This window comes from Pimephales promelas, chromosome 8, assembly GCF_988280905.1.
Source record: "Pimephales promelas chromosome 8, fPimPro1.hap1.1, whole genome shotgun sequence".
In the NCBI taxonomy this organism is placed as follows: domain Eukaryota; kingdom Metazoa; phylum Chordata; class Actinopteri; order Cypriniformes; family Leuciscidae; genus Pimephales; species Pimephales promelas.
In genome coordinates, this window is record NC_142776.1 from 35,462,876 (window position 1) to 35,485,329 (window position 22,454).

Consider the following 22,454-nt stretch of genomic DNA (forward strand, 5'->3'; position numbering starts at 1 on the left):
AAGAGGTTACTCGAGAAGTGCTTTTATTGGTGGACGACCCTGAAAAAAAAAAAAAAAAAAAAAAATACACTCACATTCACACACACACACTCAAAACATTTTCCTCCAACAAATTGAGAGTAAAATAAAAAAAAAACTGTCCGCATTGTAAACGCTGTGAAGAGATACAGTGAAAGAGCCAGGAAATATTCCTATAAATATTGCAACAAATGTAAAGACACATATAAATACAAGAATACTCTATAGATATAGAAAACGAGTGCAAAACCGTTCTGATGAGTCCTTATTACTCTCAATACACGTGAGAACAAATGTGTGTGTTTGTGTGTGTGTGCATGCGCTTGCTTGTCGTGTTCCCAACACTGTGTTGACATGAGAAGTAATCAGTGGGGAAGGTGAGCCAGGAAAGTAAGGGAAGAAGAGGGAGAGAAAGACACAGACAGGAAGAGGGTGTGGCTAATCAGGTGAGTGCTTCTTCCTGATTGGCAGCTCTTAGAGACCAGCATCATTGTAGGTGGGGGTGGGAACCTTCAGGATGCTCTGGGCATTCTCCTCCACCAGGGGGCGCCATTTGACTTCTCCTGTTAAAAGCAGGTCCTCCCCATCCAGAGCATCGATGCACTGCATCTGTGTTGGGGAAAACAACATCTGGATTATCTGCAGGTGACACTTGGGCACAATGGAAGCCTATTTCGACCAAGTTTGAAGGCTATTTTTTCCAGAAACGTCTGGCTGGGGCAAGTTGTCACATGTGTTTAATACACACTGTAAAAAAACAATTTCATGATTTGTAATCACAACATTATTTCTTTTGTCAAATCAACTTAAATAATTTATGTAGTTCAGATAACATAACATTTTAAGTTTCTGATGATTAAATCAATCACCTTCATTGTATTAACTCAATTTTTCTATTTCAATGAACTTACATTTTTAAGGCAGCCAGGTCGCTTCATTTTTTTAAGTTAAACCAACAATATTTTTTACAGTGCACTGTAAAAAGCCTGTGTGGAGTGTGAACTGCATCAATTTTCATAGGCAAATTTTCCTTCGGACACGAAGCAAATGTAGTCACTGACTTTCAAAAACAACTAAATAAATCTACGATACACTAGTTAGTCCTTCACTTTAGTGAAAAGTGTGGCTACTAGCCCCATAACAATGAATTCACGAAATACAAGTGTGATCCAAACTCAGGGGCAGAACCTCACAGCGAGCCTGATCAAATCCAGGCTCAATTTACATCATTTCTGCAACAGCGCTGTAAAAAACCAGACCTCTATGAATTCACCTCCTAGTGTTAAAAGCAGGAAAACTAGTTAAAACTCGACTATAGTGAGGACAGCTGTGCTAATGAATGCAGGACCAGAGCAGCGTCATGGGAACATTACAAACCGATGACAACTCAACAACAGGCACTTACTGCTATAAAACCTGACAGGATGAGCCATGCTAAATCATCACAAACCTGTATGAGTTTCTTTGTTCCGTTGAACACAAAAGAAGATATTTTAAAGAATCAAACAGTTGACGATAGCCATTGACTTCCATAGTATGGGGGGGAGGGGGATTACAATGGAAGTCAATGCATCCTAAAATGCAACAAATTTTCAAAACATCTAATTTTGTTTTTCACCAAATAAAGGGTTTGGAATGACATGAGGTTGAGTAAATTATGTCAGATTTTTGGGGGGTGAAATATGTCGTCAACTGACCTATGGCTAAGCGACGCCCTCAAACGCGATTAGCCAATCACAGTGCGCAGCTAACCCAATACACTCGGACATTCCACGTCCATTCAAATGAATTGCAGTTAGTCAGTTTTCATTAGTTTTTTCTTGTCATTTTAAGTTTAAAATGGTCAAACGGTGTGTATGGGGTACATGCAACTCCGACACTAGGTTCCCGAGAGGCTGGGCGACGGTGTGTATTTTTTTATCCTTTCCCAAGCCACATCTCAACCGAGATTAGTGTCGGCTCTGGATTAGTTATGCGGTAAACCACAACACCAACTAAACGTGGATATATTAAACAAGGATGTCTACATCTGTTCAAAGTTAAATCCACAACGTATTTAAACGTTATCATTAAAACCTCTAACGTAACGTTAGCCTAACATTAGAAAACGTTAACTTCTAGCTGCGTTGTACATCATGTCGCTTAGCGTCATTACCGTATCTGTAAATAACCGAGATAAATGTTAATAATGTTGTGCTGAATGATTGATGTAAATACTGTAGCACCAAACGGTGATGGCAATGATATGCGGTTTATCACGTTTACATGGTGACCTGTACATTTTTGCCTGGAGCTGAAGCTTTTTAATCGACCTTCTCAACAATACAATTATTAATAAAACCCTCCAATGCATAGTTAAAGGGATACTCCACTTTTTTTTGGAAATAGGCTCATTTTACCACTCCCCCAGAGTTAAACAGTTGTGTTTTACCGTTTTCGAATGTATTCAGCCGATTTTTTGATATTTCGAAGAATATCAGTAACCAGACAGTTACTGGTCTCATTGACTTCCATAGTAGGAAAAAAATATACTATGGAAGTCAATGAGACCAGAAACTGTCTGCTTACTGATATTCTTTTAAATATCAAAAAATCGTCTGAATATATTCGAAAACGGTGAAACCCAACAGTTTAACTCTGGGGGAGTGGAAAAATGAACCTATTTCCCAAAAAACTGGAGTATCCCTTTAAGGCCTTTTTGGAGACTTCGAGATGATATATAATCTTTCTGTCTCCAAAAATCACCAATTGCCACCTGTGAAATGTCTCCTAATGTGACGGCTGCCATAGCGCCTGTCCCCGAATGTTTGTCCGAGTGAGTGGAGGGGGCGTGGCTTAGCCATAAGTCAATTGCATTTCCACACTCAAGACGTATCCACTCCAAATCTCAGCTTGGAAAAAAGTCGCCACACTTTAAATGAGCCAGTGGACCTTTCTTAATGCTGCAGGAGTTTACAAAACTCAAATACACACGATGATGTCAGAGCTAGCGGGTGTTTGTCAGGAGCAATTAGCGTTGAATAACGATGCAGTCAAGCACCAGCGCACATGTGACTTCATCAGGAGAGGCCGCTGTCGGCATGGCGACGGTGTCCCTCTCTGCGCTGTGTCATCAGTCGCTGCACCTGTGACTGTTTTCTTTTCGTTTCACCTTCTGCTTCTCCCTCCATCCAGAGCTAAGCAGGCCCCTGACACTCGGATGGCGCTTATTTGTTGTTTTTCTTTCTTTTTAGCAGAATGCCTGCAGGCACCTGCTCGATCGCGTATAACACACACCTCGGGCAAACACACTCGTTTGTAATAAATTCCTGCCCGCACCTGTAATGAGCTCATGGCGAACACTCATTGTGTGTTTTGTTGAATGATAGAGATGGGGTCTTCACACAGACTTTATTCTAGATAAACATGCCGGGAAAAAGTCCAACGGCGGAAACCTGGTGAATTTATTAGGGATGCACCAATGTTACCTGTTTTTGTTTTGAACAAAACAGTTCAATCTGCTCTATTTCGGGTCAAGAACTCAAGACTTACAGATGTAAGAGCCTGTTAGCGTAGCGGAAACCACCGACACACATTGGCGTGACAACACTGGCAGGTCAACAGTTCCTGTTTGTGTTTACATCCGTGTTGTCACGCCACTCTCGCCAGAGGGTAAGGTGTGTGCTGGAGGAATCTCTCAAAGATTCACGCCAATGAATCAGCTTGTCTATGAATGTAACGAAAACTGTATAAACTTTGCAAATCCTTTAATTACAAAGGATTTGGCACAAGACATTGTTTAAAATGTGTGTTTCTCAATATGAGAGTCAGAGGTAAGGCTGCACGATTTGATAAAAAAAATTCATATGGTGATTATTTTGACAATGTCATATATATATATATATTCGCTAAAAACACTACTAGGGATGCACGATATATCAGCCACAATATTGGAATCGGCCGATTTATGTTAATTTTAAAAAATATCGTAATCGGCCTTATAAGAAAATCTGGCCAATATATTAAAGCAACACCAAGTAACTTTTCCTCTGCAGTCGCCCTACAGGTTGGAAGCGGAATTGTCCATTACCGCTGTCGTAAATAATTTAGCCGACCGCAGCCTACTGTCGCGCACACGCTAGTTGTTTTTCCAGCACCGGCTTTGGAATGAATAATGTCCACAGACAAGGTAGAGTACGTTGCATGATTTCATGAAAGTATGATGCATTGCGACATCAGAAACGAAGACTAAATAATGACTATTGTAACGCTTGACGTAAAGCAAGTCAAATTTGTAGTTTTCTTATGTCTCATTAGAACCGCAGAAACGCGACCCGATCTGGCAATCTTACATAGCGTGGTTCAGTGTTGGGTAAGTTACTCTAAAAAAGTAATTAATTACCTCTTCAACAGTGTAACTAGATTACTGTACTTATTACTCTCTTTAAAAAGTATTTAATTACTAATTACTTTCAAAATCCCATATCAATCTCAACCAGCTGAATAATACAAGGATAGACATGAATCTGTTTTAATTCTTTCAAATAAATACTATAAAATTGCATGAATTATCTTTAAACTGACCAAGGTGGAGAAGGTTACATTATAAAAACATACTTTTTAGCATCAGACAATACATTTTGATGTTAAACCCACTATTGTTTTATGTCTGATCTCATGAAATTTCACACTTTTTTCACACATATTTTACAATAATTCATACGAATTTGTACGAGTGCGGCCGTAATATTTAGACACCTCATAAAATGCATACGAATCGCTGTGAGATCGGATTGATCTATACACAGTATTTACCTCAATTGCATCAGAAGTAACTGTAATTAAATTACAGATAAATTAAGAGTAATCCCTTACTTTACATTTTCAAGGGAAAAGTAATTAAATTACAGAAACTAATTACTTAGTAATTAGTTACACCCAACACTGGTGTGGTTATAGCAGATATAGGACTGCAAACGGAGGACATGCTTAACCTCGTTCCTTCGGGTTTGTTATTTCAAGCAAACTGTAACTTGACACAATGAACAAACGAATGTTACAGTATGAATTACTGACTGTGAAACTTACTAGGGGCAGTGACAAGCGTCTCTCACCGCTCTGCTCCGCCATTTCTGCTGCTTTCAGTCACGTCACGCTAGCTATAATCGAGAACGCGTTGTGGAAATGCGTTGGCCTAGTACTTTTTGTCCCTCCCTGCTATTATAATTTTTCAAGATGGCGGAACAACATGGAAGCCTTCGTGGATCTACCCGTCCCATGTATATAAAGATAATAAATTATTAGTTTACGAGGATAAGTCAGATAATTGGCAGAGGTATTTGTACACCATTGAGGACATATTTGTGAATAAAAATATTGATTTTAGATAATAAAATACCAAAAAAAGAACACATTGTCCCTTTAAATTAAATCTGTATAGTAACTTTGACATTATAAATGAAATTTATCCAAATTTACTGGAAAGAAAACAAATCAGAATCAAACAAAGACCTTGGGTGCTTCTTAAACGGAAGGCTGCATATCCCTTCATTCAGCTAATTTGCTCATTTTTTGTTATAATAATATTGGTAAATGTGACATGGTTGTGTATGATGTGGCAATAGGGGACAGCCTATACACTGGTCAAAATCAGGCAGACTACCCACTTTTTTTGGAAATTGTCGAAAGGTGGTTGTAATATACTTGGCACGGCTCGTAATTCCAGCATGAACGGTTTCTCCCAAGAGAAAAAAAATTGCAAGCTTGTAAGACAGCTAACAAACTTAACTAATCACTAAATTGCACCGTGTGTGTCTGGCTTAACAGACACTTTTCATGATTAGTCAATCAAATCAGTCAAAATCCACTCTCGATTATGTTTGTGCAGCTCTAGCATTCGTGCTGTTGAGCCTGAAGAGGGGCTCATGAAGGGGTGAAAAGGAAAGGAAAGCTCTCCACCAGCAGCACACTGTAAATGCTGACCTCCAACTCAATGAATGTCACATTATGGGGTGGAGAAGATGGGGGCGTTTGCTTGTTAAACACGGTGCCAGTTGATTTGAGTGACGGAGTGGGTGACGTGCAGCACTCCAACGTGTTTATGTGTGTGAGGAAGCCGGTGTTGTATATACAACATGTCTCTGTTAGCACAGGAGTAGAGAACTGGCCTCTGACCTTTCACACAAACACACACAGACGTGTGCAAAGACACACACTGACCTGTTTGCGAACATATTCAACCATCATCTCGAGCTGTCTGGGGTCTTCACACTGTCTGTTAAACATATTCCTCCAGAGAGCCGCCGCAAGAACGCAATCGTCCGAAAGAATTCCCTAAAACATACAGTAGAGACAAATGAGCCCTAAACTTTACTGTTAACTCTCGACAGTTATTGATTGGAAATTAAGTAAGTCTGAAATATCACCTTTCTATCTAAATGGGTGGATCTAGGTCAGAATGAGTTACAATATGAGTACTGACAATGTTCAACAGCTTACCTCATCATAACCAAAAAGTGCAGCGTAGAACGTCTCCGTCATCACCTTCATGCTCTCTTTTCTATGAATAGCATCAATCTGTGGAGACAATGAAGGCAAATCACAATATTCAGATTAATATACCATAACTAATGGCAGACTAAAAACAAAATAGAAGAAAAATAAATAAATAAATAAAACAAAATATTAATGCATCATTTAGACACTTAAATGCAAAGTGAAACAATGAATCAAAACACAATATTCAGAGCAATTTGACATACCCAGTAACCATCTGAAAACTTAGCCAGGACAATTAATCATAATTCACAATATGCCCATTTTAAATTTATGGGTACTGGCCAGTAATCCTGCCGAAAAAAGTTAGATAATAGTTAAAGGGAATAAAAATAAATAAATAAAACTAAAATAGATTAAATAAATGATTTGGACCCTGAAACCACTAACTGAAAACTACAATCATGTCTGTTCTTGCGCAAAATAAATAAATAAATAAATAAATAAAAGAAACACCTGTGACTTTACTGTAACTTTTGTTTAAAATGTGAAGCAAGTTCAAAGGTAACTAGTGACTAGAATAAAATTAATATTTAGCCATTAAAGTGATAGTTCACTTTGAAATTATCAAAGGGCATCCAAGATGTAGGTGTCTTTGTTTCCGCAAGTAGTTTCAATTTTGATATTTTTAGCTCAAACTGTTCTTGTCTGTCAGTCACCAAACCAAAACGATATAAATACTGTTCGTTTCGTGTCTTAGGCCATCAACGTGTACTTACATTTACGAGTCATTAAATCATGTTTAATCTGGACTTCTCTGTGCATGCTCCTTTAAAGTGGTGACCATAGACCTCCATTATATGACTGACAGGCAAGAACGGTTTGACCTAAAAATATCAAAATTGAAAATACTGCGGAAACAAAGACACCTACATCTTGGATGCTCTTGAGGTAAGATAAAACATATCAAAAAATTAATTTCAAAGTATAACTGATCATTTCGGATCCAACAACCAGCCACTGAAAAGTACAAATCACACACACAAAAAAAAAAATTGTGAGTGGAGATTCTTTCACAGTGATTTTTGTGTAATTTGTGAAGCTTCATTTAGTCGCTAACAGGTGATGAAGCAATTGGAGTCTCTGCCTAATTTTGAGATCAAAGTTGTGCGTTTAGTGTCAGACCTGGAATTGTCCTTGGCAGTAAGTACCCAACATATGGAGGATGATGCAACAATCTTACGCCCAAAAACAAAAGCAGGACTGGCTCTAAAGCGAGGGGCTTGTAGTGCCCAGGTGCTTCGCTCCAAATGAATCTAAACGGCCACAGACACCAACCCTTGGGAGGTATTGGGTGGGGAGATTTTCAAAACAAGTGTGTTTATTCTTAAGTCTTGTATGTCAGGTTTTCTGCAAGCTTGGAGTGCGTCGGGTCACTGTGTGTGTGTGTGTGTGTGTGTGTACACACAGGGCAGAAAAGCACCTGTGCATAATTACGCAGACCTGCAAATAATCAATCTCATCTGGCTGTGCTTTAACTCTTCTACCCTCCCCGTCCTCTCTGCACGCTCACTCTCCTTTGTGTTCATGCCTACAGCCCGGAACATTCCACGCAAGTATGTGAACGTCAATTCTAAGAGAACTCTGCAAAACAATTCATTCAAAAGATTCTTTTGAGTGAATGATTCAGATATTCGATACTAGTACTAGTAACCTATAAGTGTCACCAAATTAATGAATGAAGTCAAATTACATTTACTTATAAAGTGCTTTATACACTACATATCGATTCGAAGCAGCTTCACAGTAATAACAGGAAAATGACAGTGTTGATTTTGTGAAAATGAATCAGTTATGAAACAAATATATTAGTCAATTCTGATACACTAGTGTCAGTCCACTCTTTTTGAGCCCTGATTGACCAAGCCACATCAAATCTGAATGATTCTTTTTGCTGAAAAAAATCCAAAGAATCAAATCACCTGAATGAATCAAAACCTTCCTCGGAATGAGAGAATCGATTCTTATGACCACTGTCATAACGCATCAGTGCTTGAGTAAGGATGTTTGTCACCACCACAGTAAAAACTTTTCTCCTCTTACTTACTTCTCGTCTTTAATTTTGTCTCCCTGATCTCCTCTCGTGTTCATTCATCTTCGTCCCTCAATCCTCCTTTCCCATGTTGTACGCAGGTTGGTAAAACCAGGCGGGGATATTTAATCCCTCACAGTAATCAGGCTGAGGGACCAAAAACTGCTTGAGAGGCAGAATCTCGCTCCTATACCGCCAAATTAGTGTCATATCTCACTTCACTGTTATTACTACGGCTTAGAAAAACTCCCAGAATCACACACACGGCCCGGCACACTCGTGAGCGTGTGTAGAGGTAAAGTTCAAGGGGGGGTTGGTCTAACATGGCACAAATGACAAGTATTTTAGCACAATTAGGCGAAGTAACCTAACCGTAGTGAGGATTGAGTGAGTGGGGGTCCTTCCATTTCCAGCACTGTAACTGTATCCCGATCCAACAGAACTGGACCTGTTACGGACCTGCCAGACGCGCTGATTAAACTCCGTTTACACACGATTTTCCACAGCTTAAAAAATAACGTGTTCGGCCACAACGTGAAATAACTGCTCGCTTCTGACCTGTGAAAACAGACTTCCACATCAGGTCAGAGTGTACAAACATGAGCCTGTCTTCACAGAGCCGGTGTTCATAGCACATACAAGCTGTTAGGGTTAGTCCATTATCACTTCATTATGCAGTAACTTAAAAGAAATATTCCACCCAAAAATGACAATTGTGTCATAATTTACTCACTCTCATGTCATTCCAAACCGGTTTGACTTTCTTTCTTCTGTGCTACATTAAAGATATTTTGGAGAACATTGGGGTCTGAACAACATTTGTTCGACATCTTTCTTCTTTGGCTCCTAAATTGTGTAATTCCCTGCCCTCTGAGATTAGGAATGCAGAATCCCTTTGGCGCTTTTAAATCGTCCCAAAACATACTTTTTTTGGGGGTGGTTTTTATGTGATCCATGTGATTCTTTTGTTTGTTATTATATTTTTTTTATTGCTTGTTTAGTGTTTACTGCCTGGACTGTTATGTGTGTCTTTTAACTAGGGATGTGCCAATCGAAAATCGTTGAGCAAAAGTTGATTTTCGTTCAAAAAAATCTAAAATAAATGTATAAATAAATAAGAAAAGAAAAAAAACGCACACTTCACAATGACAGAAAGGGAGGTTAAAGGTGAATTTCATCTATAGTGATTTGTCAAAGAAACTGTTTATTAATTGAACAAGTAACGTTTTCGTCTTTTTTTACGTACCGTTAACTTAGTTAACATAGAAGAAAAAAACAATAAGCATGACAGTCCGTTTTTGCATTACCAAAACCAGATGCTAGTTATATATAAAAATAATAATCATATGATCATGACATATGAAAGAGATAGGTAAAGAGATCTCTTTACAAACTCAAGTACAAGTGGTAGTTGTGCAGACAGCCAATGGAGGGACTGAAATCTCAGAAAACAATCTACATTTGAGCTCCAAAGATGAACGAAAGTCTTACAAGGTCTTACAACTTATACTTTAAAGCTACAGTTTAAAAAGTCTGAATGTCACTTGGGTCACTGTATAACAAAAAATACAAGCAAAAAATAAATAAACAAGCAGATAATTAGGGTATATGTTGCCTTTTTGCTAATATATGAGGATTGTTCGCCAATTTACTCTGCAGGAGAACCTACAAGAACTGAAGTGAGAGAAAGACTGTGATGGAAAATGAGGTCACTTTCCTACAGTGCCACTCGATGGCCGCTGCCAGGCCTGAGGGGTCAAATGTCTTCAGACCCGAATGTACCTTTAGCCAAAATGCGCACCACAATCCACCTCACATCTCATTCAAAATCATACATGCTCCAAAAAACTGGAGGCAACGTCATACCAAATTGTGGCCTTTGCTATGTTTTAATTGAAATGGGCCTCGCAACAGAAGGGGCCTCTGCCTGTGCTTGAAAAATAGACCCACCCCTCGCTATACAGTATATCGCACATAAACCAGGGACTTGGGGCAAAAATGACACTAAATTTAATTTAAAAAAAATGCCCCCAAAAATCAAGATATGAGTAAAAAAAAAATCCCTGTACAAATTCTTGTTTTTGTATAACAGGAAATAGTTAGGCAAAACCATACAAGCAAGAATGCTGTTTTACAAATATCAGCATGTTTGCAAGTGTGATACTGATTTTATACAAGAGTTCAATAAACAAAAATATAATATTTGGTAGGGCTGTAGTCAAGACCACCTTTGTCGAGTCCGAGTCAAGAACGAGTCCAAGACAAGACCGAGTCCAGGACAGGGAAAAAAAAAAAAAAAGTCTATGCATGACATTATCAAGACAGTAATATTGGGTTATTATTTGTTGATCTAAAAGCAAAAGTGTCACAACACCCAGGATTTTTAAGTAGTAGCTAGTAAGATAGTAACTATAGAGGGAATGCATTGACGTCACTTTCCCACCGGAACAACTCCTCTCAGCCTGAATGAGTGGCAAAAGATCTGCTGCGTGACTGGATTTAATAGGGGAAACTGCGAAAATGCGACTAAAACGAACAATTTTATCAATTTAAACTAAATGCTGGACTCAATATAGTGTTCCTTACAACTTACTAAAGATCCAGTGATCCATGGATACTGACATGCAACCAGGAATCGTGTTGCCGGACATTTATGTTTGCCTGATTTCGACACCGGGGAAATAAAAGCAATATAGACCTAAAATAAAGCAAATTTGATTGTGAACGCTTTATATAAATACAATATAGGTAGGTCTAAATCCAGGTGATCACTTAGATCAGTGTTATATAGCCTATATATATATATATCATCATATCGTCCAGCCCTAAAACTTTACAGTTTTTTTTTTGGTCAGCGTTTATTAAAAAACATCCAATAATGCAAAATATGCAATGATAAATATTTAATTGATGAGTTGTTAATATATATAACAATACAAAATATATGGGTATGGTTTTACACCTAAATTCAGCATATTGACACAAAATGACAACAGCAAATCCATGCAATATTTTAAATATTGAAATTACTGAATAAAATATTACACTTAATATTGTATTAACGTTGTTCATTTTCATTTTAAGATTTTTATTTAAACCATTAAACTTATCCACCAAAGGAAAACGTGTTTATCCATTTTTCTTTTCAATATTGTTATTAATATTCTCTATTTACTGATTTTGTGTGTAAATGAAATCTAAAGGATGCTGATGAATGCAATTAATACATTCCACATGCTCCATTTCATTATACTCGTAAAGCAAGTCATGTCAGTAACTAGAACAACAAGTTTATGGACTCTACATGGGTATACCAAGTTAACAAAGAAGAAAAAAAAACTAACCCTGCCATTTTGGTTCATGACATAAAATGAGTTTGACATTCCTAGCAAGGGGGCAATTTTAGGAGACCAAATTTCATCTGGCCCTAAATTTTAGGCTTCTTATTAATATATTTACTCGATTCCAAAGTTAAATTGATAATAAGCTTGTAAAATCTTACTGGCTGAACAGAACACCTGAAAAACGAGAGGATTATATTAAGAGTCCTCGTGAGAAAATGGAGATTTTTGATTTATGGGCTCTGGGAGAGGGGGAAAAGTGACATTATGGAAAAAGTCATTTCACAGCATGGCGTAAGAGAGGTGCTGAGTTCATTAAATACACACACACACAATTTAAAGTGTTTTTAAGTGCACTTATTTTCCTCCGATGCTCACCGTCTTTCTCTCACACGAGTCTCATAAAGGCTTCTTGCCCAGTTCCATGGGATGAGAGGTCAATCACATTAAAAAGTCTTTTCACACATAATATAGGTGAAACTCAAAAAAATTTGAATTTTTATTTCAGTAATTCGACTTAAAAGGTGAAACTAATATATTTTATAGACTAATTACAAGCAAAGTAAGATATTTCAAGGCTTTACATATAATTTTGGATGATTATGGTATGGCATACAGCTTATGAAAACCCCAAATTCAAAATCTAAAAGGATTTTAAATACAGAAATGTCAGATTCTCAGTACTTGGTTTGGGCCCCTTTTGCCCCTTCAGCTCTTCTGCATTGTTTGGTCTCATGTCTCTCATCTTTCTCTTGGCAATGCCACATAGATTCTCTATGGGGTTCGGGTCAGGCGAGTTTGCTGGGTAATTTGCTGGTTTGCTGGGTACGCAATTATTTGCTTTTCCACTGTCAAAAGTTGCGAATGGTACCAAAAAGCCGAACCGTACCATACCACTTTTTGGGTATCCTTCCATTGGGGTACCTAGCACACTGTTACGGTACTAAAAGGTGGAGCTAGACTCACTGTCGAACGGTGATTGGTTGACAGAGTATCGTCACTTGCGCGGGCTACAAGGGCATTAGAAGTGCCATTTTTTTAATACACAGTTGAAATATAATACTACTGTTATTGTGTCACGAAATGTAGTTTTAAGAGTTTTTCAGGCGAGAATGTAGTTTTTTAAAGCTCAAATCTGTGTTTTATTTATAGATTTATGATCATTTGACTGAGATCAATCACTCTGCGCTCGTGTACACCACCTGGAACAGCCTTTCCTCGGCTAGTCGTTCTGATGTTTGCCGCTGACTCTGACGTCTCTGTAGTGGTTAAACATGAGATATAATTCGTCTTGTATAGACCTAACAGACGATCTTTGGTCTCGTGAATCTATAATTAATTCCCTGGCCAATAGTTAGGTAGAAGACTAAGTGAAGTTTCATATATTTGAGCAGTGAATTTGTATATTTGACTGAATTGTTTGCTTTATGTTATTAAAGGTTTACTGTATAGCTTTTTGTACCTTTTACTTCTACTTTTATAATGGCTATTATTGATAAAACAGATATTCAACAAATAGAGATCATTTTGTAATTTTTTATTTTATTACAAGATCCTCTGTAATGTTGTTTATTGCAACATTTGTACCAATGCAATATGCAATACATTACATATTTTTTGGGAAAAAAGTGAAACCACCCTCCAGAGTCGAAATCTTAAAAATGCTCCACCGTTGCTCGGTTTTCAAAAGCTGTAAGCCATAATCTTTAAAATGATAAAGGCTTGAAATATCCCACTTTGGATGTAATGAGTCTATATAATATATTAGTTTCACCTTTTAAGTTGAATTATTTTGCAGAACTTTTGCACGATATTCAAATTTTTCGAGTTTCACCTGTATGTCCAGCTCATGGTAATCATATATATATATATATATATATATATATATGGTTCACTCCAAAATGATAATTCTGTCATGTGTCATCACTTACTCATGCTCATTTCCTATGGTGCTTTTGCGTACTTAAAAAGTCCCCAGTCCCAATTCTTTTGTGGGAAAAACCAACCAGTATATAAAAAATAAATCTCTCCTTTTGTGCTCCACAGAAGAATTGAAGTCATGCAGGTTTGGAATGACATAAATTATGACATTTTTCATATATGGGTGAACTATTGCTTTAAAAAGGTGCTTCCAAAACCCCAACGGCACACTATTTGGATGTCTCCCTAATCTGACATTTCAGGTCTTGGAGTCGCTACTAAGGAGCTGAAGAGTTGAATCAGGTGTGTTTGATTAGGAAGACGTACAAAATGTACTGTGTAGTGTGTACTTCTGGCACACCAGGACGAAAGAGTTGGGAAACACTGTTTTAAGACAAACAAGCTTTACATTCCAACATTTTCACAGATGGACAAGCAGTTATAAATAAAGCTGCATGTACATTGTGTTCATCATACAGCTGCATATTAGTAGTAAATCAACTTAAGAATTAGTTTGCTATATATATTTAGTTGACTTATCAGAATTTTTATTTTTCCAACATCATTTCAGAATTGTAAGTTTTCCAAAAGTTGGACTATTTTTTTTATTTTATACAGTAAAACACAACACTAATGGCAGTATATATATATATATATATATATATAAATGAAGAGTTCAGATGCAAAAGCCTCTAAGTGCCATTTGAAATTTTCTTCTAGAAAGATCATTTTTTATCAAGCTTGTATGTTTAAGTTCAGTAATTTCACTTAAATGACAATGAAGATTACCTATTAATTGTCATTTAAGTGAAATTACTGAACTTGAATATATAAGCTCGATTAAAATGATCATTCTAGAAGAAAATTTCAAATGGCACTTAGAGACTTTTGCATCTGAACTCTTCATATATGTATACATGTGTATATATATATATATATATATATATATATCTACTTGTTGCAAACCTGTCTACCCAGGATTAATTACGAACCCCTTAAAAATAACTAATGGCAGGACCTTAAAAATAAAAATGTGTGACAAATTGCAACAATGTGCGTCTAAACATGTATGGCTACAGACACAGTATATATATATATATATATTTATGGTGCAAACAGTCTAACAGATTACTACTTGTTTGCTTGGACCAAACGTTGTTATTGTAGACAATTCAAATGTAAAGTTTTTGTTTAGACCTTTCAGTGAGAACAAAGCTTTCTCTATCCTCAAGTCTAAGCCATAAAACCTAAGAGCTGTTCCCTCAGATAAATAAACTACTCGACGACTCAAAACTGCTAATACTCTAACTGACAGTCAAACAAATCCTGTGGACGGCTGGCTCGCATCCAGCCCTTGCATGCACTGGCATATCCATAAGGCTCTGATGACTGATTAGCCGCAGCTGGTTTGATCTAGATCATGTTAACTAGTTTACAGGGTTATGCAATACATGATCTAGGCCAGGCCATTGCTATAAGTTAGCTACTATATATGCAATATATAATACATACGTTCTAGTTCTAGCAATACTAATTCAATACTATTAAGACGGAAGGTAGAAGAGATGGGGGGTCAACAAAGAGAAGTGCGGGGAAAGAGAGAGAGATTTTTGTTTTCACAGCTGGGCTCAAGTCTTGTTCCCACCCTTTCTGACAGCAGTTCCCCTTAGGCGCCTTGCGTTGGCTTCCTCTCAAACACACACATATATATGCACACACTTGGCGCAGCAGAAGCATGTCATCTTTACTGACCTTGCAGAGATTTAAACACCTTTTGCTACTCCGCTGGACAGCGCACGGCTCAAAATGCCTCCACAGTCTGTAGAGCATAGTAATTACATCCTAAAGCCTGAGGGTGTGTGTGTGTGTGTGTGAGTAAGGCAGTATTTCACTGTATATCCTCATAATTTAACCATTTTTCAACATATCCAAACAACAGACCTGATTAGCAATTTCACATGCTAAAACAGTTGTGAGAGAAAATAGATGTTGTTTAAAAAGCAGAAAGCACTTTGATTCATGAGACCTAGTCCTGATGATAGGCTCAAATTTCAAACAGTATTTAACAAGTAAAAAGGTCTGAATGCCATTGCATTAGATATATCAAACAAACTGGCATTGGGAAACACAAATGATGTAGGATCTCTTCTCTTCACTAACATTAACAAGGCAGTTAGTCTTGTTTTTCTCAACAACTGGTGTTTTGGTGATTTTTAGTGGATGTACTGTCAAGTTCACACTGGTGAACCGCAGTTCCTCACATTAACTATGAACATGTTGTTTATGCACATCTACAGTATATCTTGTATCTAATATTATTTAAACCGTAATATTGCAAAGTATCATCACAATTTAAAATAACTTATCTATTGTAACATGAATAATGTAATTTATTCCTGTGATGCAAAGCTGAATTTTCAGGATCATTACCCAAGCCTTCAGAAATCATTCTAATATGCTGATCTTAAAGGAGTAGTTCACTTTTAAAAAAAACTTTTGCTGATAATTTACTCACCCCCATGTCATCCAAGACGTCTATGTCATTCTTTCTTCAGTCGAAAAGAAATTAAGGTTTTTGATGAAAACATTCCAGGATTTTCTCCATATAATGGACTTCAATGGGAACCAAACGGTTCAAGGTCAAAAAGACACTTTCAGTACAATCTGCAAACAGTTCAAAGGGCTTTAAACGATTCCAGATGATGAATAAGGGTCTTATCAAGCGTTAAAAAACCCCATAAAAAAACAAACAAATGAACAAATGTTCATCAAAATGAATAAATCTTTTCCAGAGTCAACTCGTTAATTTCGTTCATTGAATGAACCAAATGACACGAAAAAAGATTAGTTCATTTTGATAAACGAGTTCGAACAGGAGAGTCACGAACGCGCATCACAGAACAGAGCAAGGCGACCATTTGACCTTATAAAACTTAAACTTTGTTATATTTTTTTTAAATGAGCGATCGTTTCGCTTGATAAGACCCTTATTCATCGTCTGGAATCGTTTAAAGCCCTTTGAACAGTTTGCACTGAAACTGTCTTTTGGACCTTGAACCGTTTGGTTCCCATTGAAGTCCATTATATGGAGAAAATCCTGGAATGTTTTCATCAAAAACCTTAATTTCTTTTCAACTGAAGAAAGAAAGACATGGATATCTTGGATGACATGGGGTGAGTAAATTATCAGCAAAAGTTTTTTGAAAAGTGAACTACTCCTTTAATGACCCCAAAAGGTATGTTGAATGGTAGTATATCTATATAAGGGAATCATTTAAACATCCACTTCAAAATATACTCAAATTATCGGTCACGGATAATCTCAAAATGGCCAAATATCGGCTAAGTGCTCAAGCTGACTGTCACTATTGTGGACGGCCAAACACAAAACACAAAATACTAATGGCAAGGTGTTTCAAAATGCAAGATGCAATTGAATCAAATGCACATGTACTTACTCCCATAATCTTGCTCCTCTGCTCCACATCCTCCCACATGGAGTGGACGATGTAACGGCACATGTACTTCCCAGCTCTGCCTTCCTGCCGCATCCGGACCAGACACATCCTGTCAGAGAAAAGCAGAACGCTGACTCAAGACCGAGGGCCTGTGTGAGGATCTGCGTAACCAGGAGATCAGCCAGACAAAACACTCACAGAGAGGAAACGTCTGGGTTAAATAGACAGCATCTGTGTGACGTTGGTTACCATAGAAACCATTTTTTTCAAACTGAGGCAAAAATTTAAAATATTTTCTGTGACATTATTACATTTGAAAATAACTGCTTTATACTGTAGATGATAAGAAGGCGTGAGTGCATGTGTATGCATGAATGAACTACTGGCTAGTTTGCCTAATTTCAGACAGTGTTTTCTCAGTCCATGTTTCTCTGCACAAACACAGTTAGTCATCAATGCGAATGCACGGTTGCACGCGCAAACACAAAGTGCTTTTAACTGGAAGTGTTGGCGCTAAACCGCCACCATTAATCATAAGTCTCGTTCTCAAATAATCAGTGCATCAAATAAGCCAAGGAAGCAGAGAAACTTGAATATAGGAAACTTAACTAAACAAAGAGGAAAAACTGCAGAGGAAAAAAGATATTAGAATCTTTAAAGACTAAAATCAGTGCATAAAAGCACATACACACAAACAAAATAAAATAAGTTGCAATCTCTGGTGAGAAAAAGACTTGTTTTGCTTTGTATGCAAATATGGGTGCGCTCGTCAGAATGAATAGGTCTAGTGAAACACCATTTGCAATCCATCTAGTAGATGAATATTAATCAACTCGTGACATGAATAACCAATCAAGGATTTGGAATTTGCATGACACAATGTCGCAGATTCTAACCAAAATGGTGTCCAAAAACTCACCAAACGTGGAGCTGTGCCACCAAGAACCAGGAGTTAAGCGTGTCGGGGAGAGAGCACTCTGGGAGAAAGAGAGGGAGAAGAGGGCATTATAAGGGGGAACAAGAAAACACAACATGTAGCCAAACCAATGCAAACTTGAGCTCCGATTCCAAAACCGCTATTGGGTTTACACCTGTTTTTTCCTCAGCTAAAGAAAACAACGTAACACAGCTGTAAAGTGCCACATAAATCTTTCAGGTGCTGCTGAAAAGGTCCCTTAACGCTCATTTCATCATTTCGGATAAAGTGAGGGGTGTTTAGGAGCTCTTCAAAAAATTTAAATGAGCATGACATAAGACTCATAAGCCATGAGTTAAAAAATAATAATAAAACCTGAAAAGATTCAGGGCCAAAAATACTTACTTTCAAAAAATTCATCATAGTTGATTCTTTCTACACAGCATGTGTACATGCGCAAGGCAGCTATCTTAATTTTCTGCAAAAGAAGAGAAACGTTTGTGACACACATGATCAAAAAGCCACTAAATCCGGTGTGATCAAAAGCAGAAACTGACGAAATTGGTACAAGACACCGCATTTTCAGTCCGTTCTAGCGGGCCAAACATTTGCCCCAAAATGAAGCAGACATGCTGAGGTTTTAGACAGCCATGATGCTGATGACTCTAACATGGAAGGTCATATCGAATTTCACAAAGTGTGGCCCCTGCTTTTGAAAACACAAAACAGGTAGCGGTACGAAATCAAGTCATAATTCCAAAACCAAAATTTGATAGTGTCCATGTCACTGTCGAGTCGTTTGAGGGGTTAACGGGAAATGCAAACAAACACGGTGCCGGCAAACTACTAAATTGAACTGAACATGCAAAAAATCTGGTTGAGGATACCTTTGTGTATATATATAGCTCATAAAAATATGCCTATTTATGCTAGGGATGCATGATATACCGGCCACCATATCAGTATCATCCTATTTACATTCATTTTTAATGTTTTCTTTATTTCAACTAAAAAATTAACCCTATTTTTAAGGACTATTACATGTTGTGACATGCATTATGGATGATTAAGGGTAATTTCCAGTATTATTCTAAATGGTGAATCTTATTATGATTATCTAAATAATATATCATGAATTTTTCCCACATTCCACTTATAGAAGCAAGATTTTTGGGACTCCAGTAAAAAAAAAAAAAAAAAGAATGAGGAAAAAAAGCAAAAGAATTTGATAACATTCATCTTTAAGTAAAATAAAAATGTATTAATTTCTTTTGATTTTGGCGTGAAATATAACCTGGACATGTGTAAGTTCTAGGGATGGAGAATGAGGATTTATTTTGGCCGATACCAATTTTTAGAAACAACTTTTGGCTGATTACGACATTGATATTTGTCAGTTGCTCACTTTTTTTAACTTTTGTCATTAATAAAGATTACTGTTTTGATCATGTTCTAAATTAGCAAAATGAAAAACACATGCATTAAGGTACACAAGCTAGTTTTTTTGCTGCATCAAATCCTTTTTATAGAACATGGATTTGAACTATTTATCATTCAACAGGCACAAAGTAAGATAAAAACAAGAACAAAACACAAATACATGATAACTTTCAGAGGTTATTTTTGTAATCAAATATTTTTTAACAACATCATTAACTCATATTTGACTATTACATATCTCTTTAATAAATAGAAGTATACAACTCAGTGCCTTCACACAGTTAGTTAATACCTATCGATTTGTTTCATAAGCTCTTTTCACGCTATAGCCTTTATGTTGATGGTTTAAAATTGATCAAAAATCATCTGATAAATATTGGTGCTTCTCTAGTAAGTTCTGTGGAATTCACACATCAAATTTTATGAAAGACTGTGAACAAATGATCAAATATCAAAAGGGGACTATTTAAAAAAAAAAGACTGTTTAGTAACATTAGATGAGATTTATTTACCCATTTGTTGTATTTGAGGGGTCCAGTGAAGCCCATAGCCTCGATCATTTTAGTGAAGGCCCCCACCTCTTCTTCTGTAGTCTGTGCGGTCTCTTTAACAGTACACAGCTTGAAACAGAAGAAATATGTCTTATATTAGAGCTATATAAAACATTGACATTGACACATGGGCATCTGGCAAACTGAAAGCATGAAGACAAATCAAAATAATACAAAAGCAAATGTATTTGGGGGAGAAATAAAACTGTTCAGTTACAAGACCAACTCAAGTTGCATTTTGAAGGATCTCTAAGGTTTTTAATATTGACAAATAGCCATTATAGTGCCAAATCCATCAACTGTTCCTGTTTAAGATCAGCATTTCCCTGTAAATCTCAACTCAACCCAGGTAAATTTTATGGAGGAATTGCAGTGAAAATATTCAGCTAATTCCCCCAAGCCACCACTATGGATGCAATAAAACCTTCCCCAATGGATTTCTCACCGCAACTTCATGTTTTATTGCTATGATTGGGAATACTGCTAAACTAGTAGAAGTTTAGTAGACTTAATCAGCACCTGCCCTTTGGGCTCATATAGGGAGGAAATGATTACGGCGGGCCAACATATAGAAGTCAAACGTTTGTAGAAAAAGAAAAACTCTGCCTATTTATACTTTTTTTTTTAAAGCTAAAATGATCAGAGTTTTGATTTGTCTACATTTTTAGCAACATTCCCGTATTACTTCCATTTGTGTGATTTCGAATTTTTGATAACTGTCATTATAATATTATAATAATAAATCAATGGTACTAATAAACAAAAAGTGTATGTGTGAAAAGTTTGACTGGTACTGTATTTCATGTTTATGACACCACTGATTCAAGAACAGGTAAAAAGTGTCAAGAAACAGTTTACACTGTAACAATGAGTCTGAATAGTCTATTCTTTTGCGATCAAAAAAAAAAAAATGTCTCTGGACATTTTATTTTTGTAGTACAAATCATTTTCCGCAATGGGAACTCTCGTTTTGTTACTGTAATAAAATTATGTACTTAGTTTTAATATCCCACCTACACATGAATTAAGATTCTATTGCTTATAAAAAGTTTCCAGAGATCAGAATGGATCCCTTTGGCTGATTTGAAACTGGATTCCTTAGCTTGAGAAATAACTGGACAACTGAGATAGGAAAAGGCGGCACACACACCTCTCTAGTGATGTGAAGAGATCGACATTGAGAGAGATTGGGGACCCAAGCATTCGCAGTTATCCGGCAAGCCACCAAAGCCCTGGACTGACACGTAGGTTGTACAATGACCTAGGAAGCAAAAATATCTTGACAAGTGCTTTCCATTTTCTATCTAGTTTGAAAAAAAAAAAAAAAAAAAAAAAAAAAAAACTAGACTACTGACTACTGCTTATCACTTAATTGTCTTAATATGACTGATAAACCAACAGATCAAGAGCAGTAGATGTATGCAAATGATCTAAACTGGAACATTACTAGTAAGTTAGTTAATATGAATTCGGTTTGAAAGATTTATGGCACAATGCACTGATGATAATAACAATAATAATAATTACAAGATGTGTTTTTATAATCTTACACATATATTGGAATATTTTCAATGTTTGCATGATGTCACGTCTGGTGCAGGTCAGATTTACTGATGTCCATCATTATGTAATAATGTAAATAACTCCAAACAACATTATAATGTCAGTCTTAGAACGTAATATGAAGACAACGTTTTAAAGGACCGCAATATAAACCGCCTAGGAGACTTTACTGTATTTTTGTATGTATAAGTTTCAATAAATTACCTTTCCGAGGACAGCTCTCGATGCTGAAGCGTTTAATAACTGTCTAACGGCGGACTGCAGCGGTCGCCGATACATGGTTTTGCTAAAATCACAATAATTGAGTATTATTGTAACTATAAAGCAGAAATCAGTGATTGATACTTTCTAACACGTTTTGTAACAGTTTGTTTTTGTCCCTCCCCCTTTACAGCAATGTCAAAGAATATGTCCCTCTCCTAAAATGGTCCGTGTGGAAATCAGAGCTGTGGATTTCAGCGCTGTGGAATATAGTTCCGCTGGGTGAGGAACCATCTGAGGGGTTTGTTATTGTAAGTTTGTTGGCAGTAACCCCTCACAAAGTAAGCTTTGCCATCATTTTTTTCCAATCCAATAAATCAATTTAGTTTTCCCTTTCCACCACTTGTGTTGCTTGACCAGGCATACCTTTTCAAGTTCTATAGTAATCAAGTTTTATAGTAATTAGACGAGCTAACTACA

General features: G+C 36.8%; 1 protein-coding gene across 1 annotated transcript; it reads right to left on the bottom strand.

Moving 5' to 3' along the window:
* On the bottom strand, positions 1-22,348 carry uqcc1 (ubiquinol-cytochrome c reductase complex assembly factor 1). Its single transcript, XM_039693360.2, has 9 exons — positions 21,978-22,348; positions 21,361-21,471; positions 20,172-20,279; positions 18,625-18,697; positions 18,223-18,280; positions 17,304-17,412; positions 6,496-6,573; positions 6,217-6,330; positions 1-627 (listed from the first exon to the last, which is right to left on the bottom strand). Exons 1-9 carry the CDS (start codon positions 22,050-22,052, stop codon positions 493-495), a joined length of 861 nt encoding a protein of 286 aa, XP_039549294.2. The 5' UTR covers positions 22,053-22,348; the 3' UTR covers positions 1-492.
* Positions 22,349-22,454: the final 106 nt, after the last annotated feature.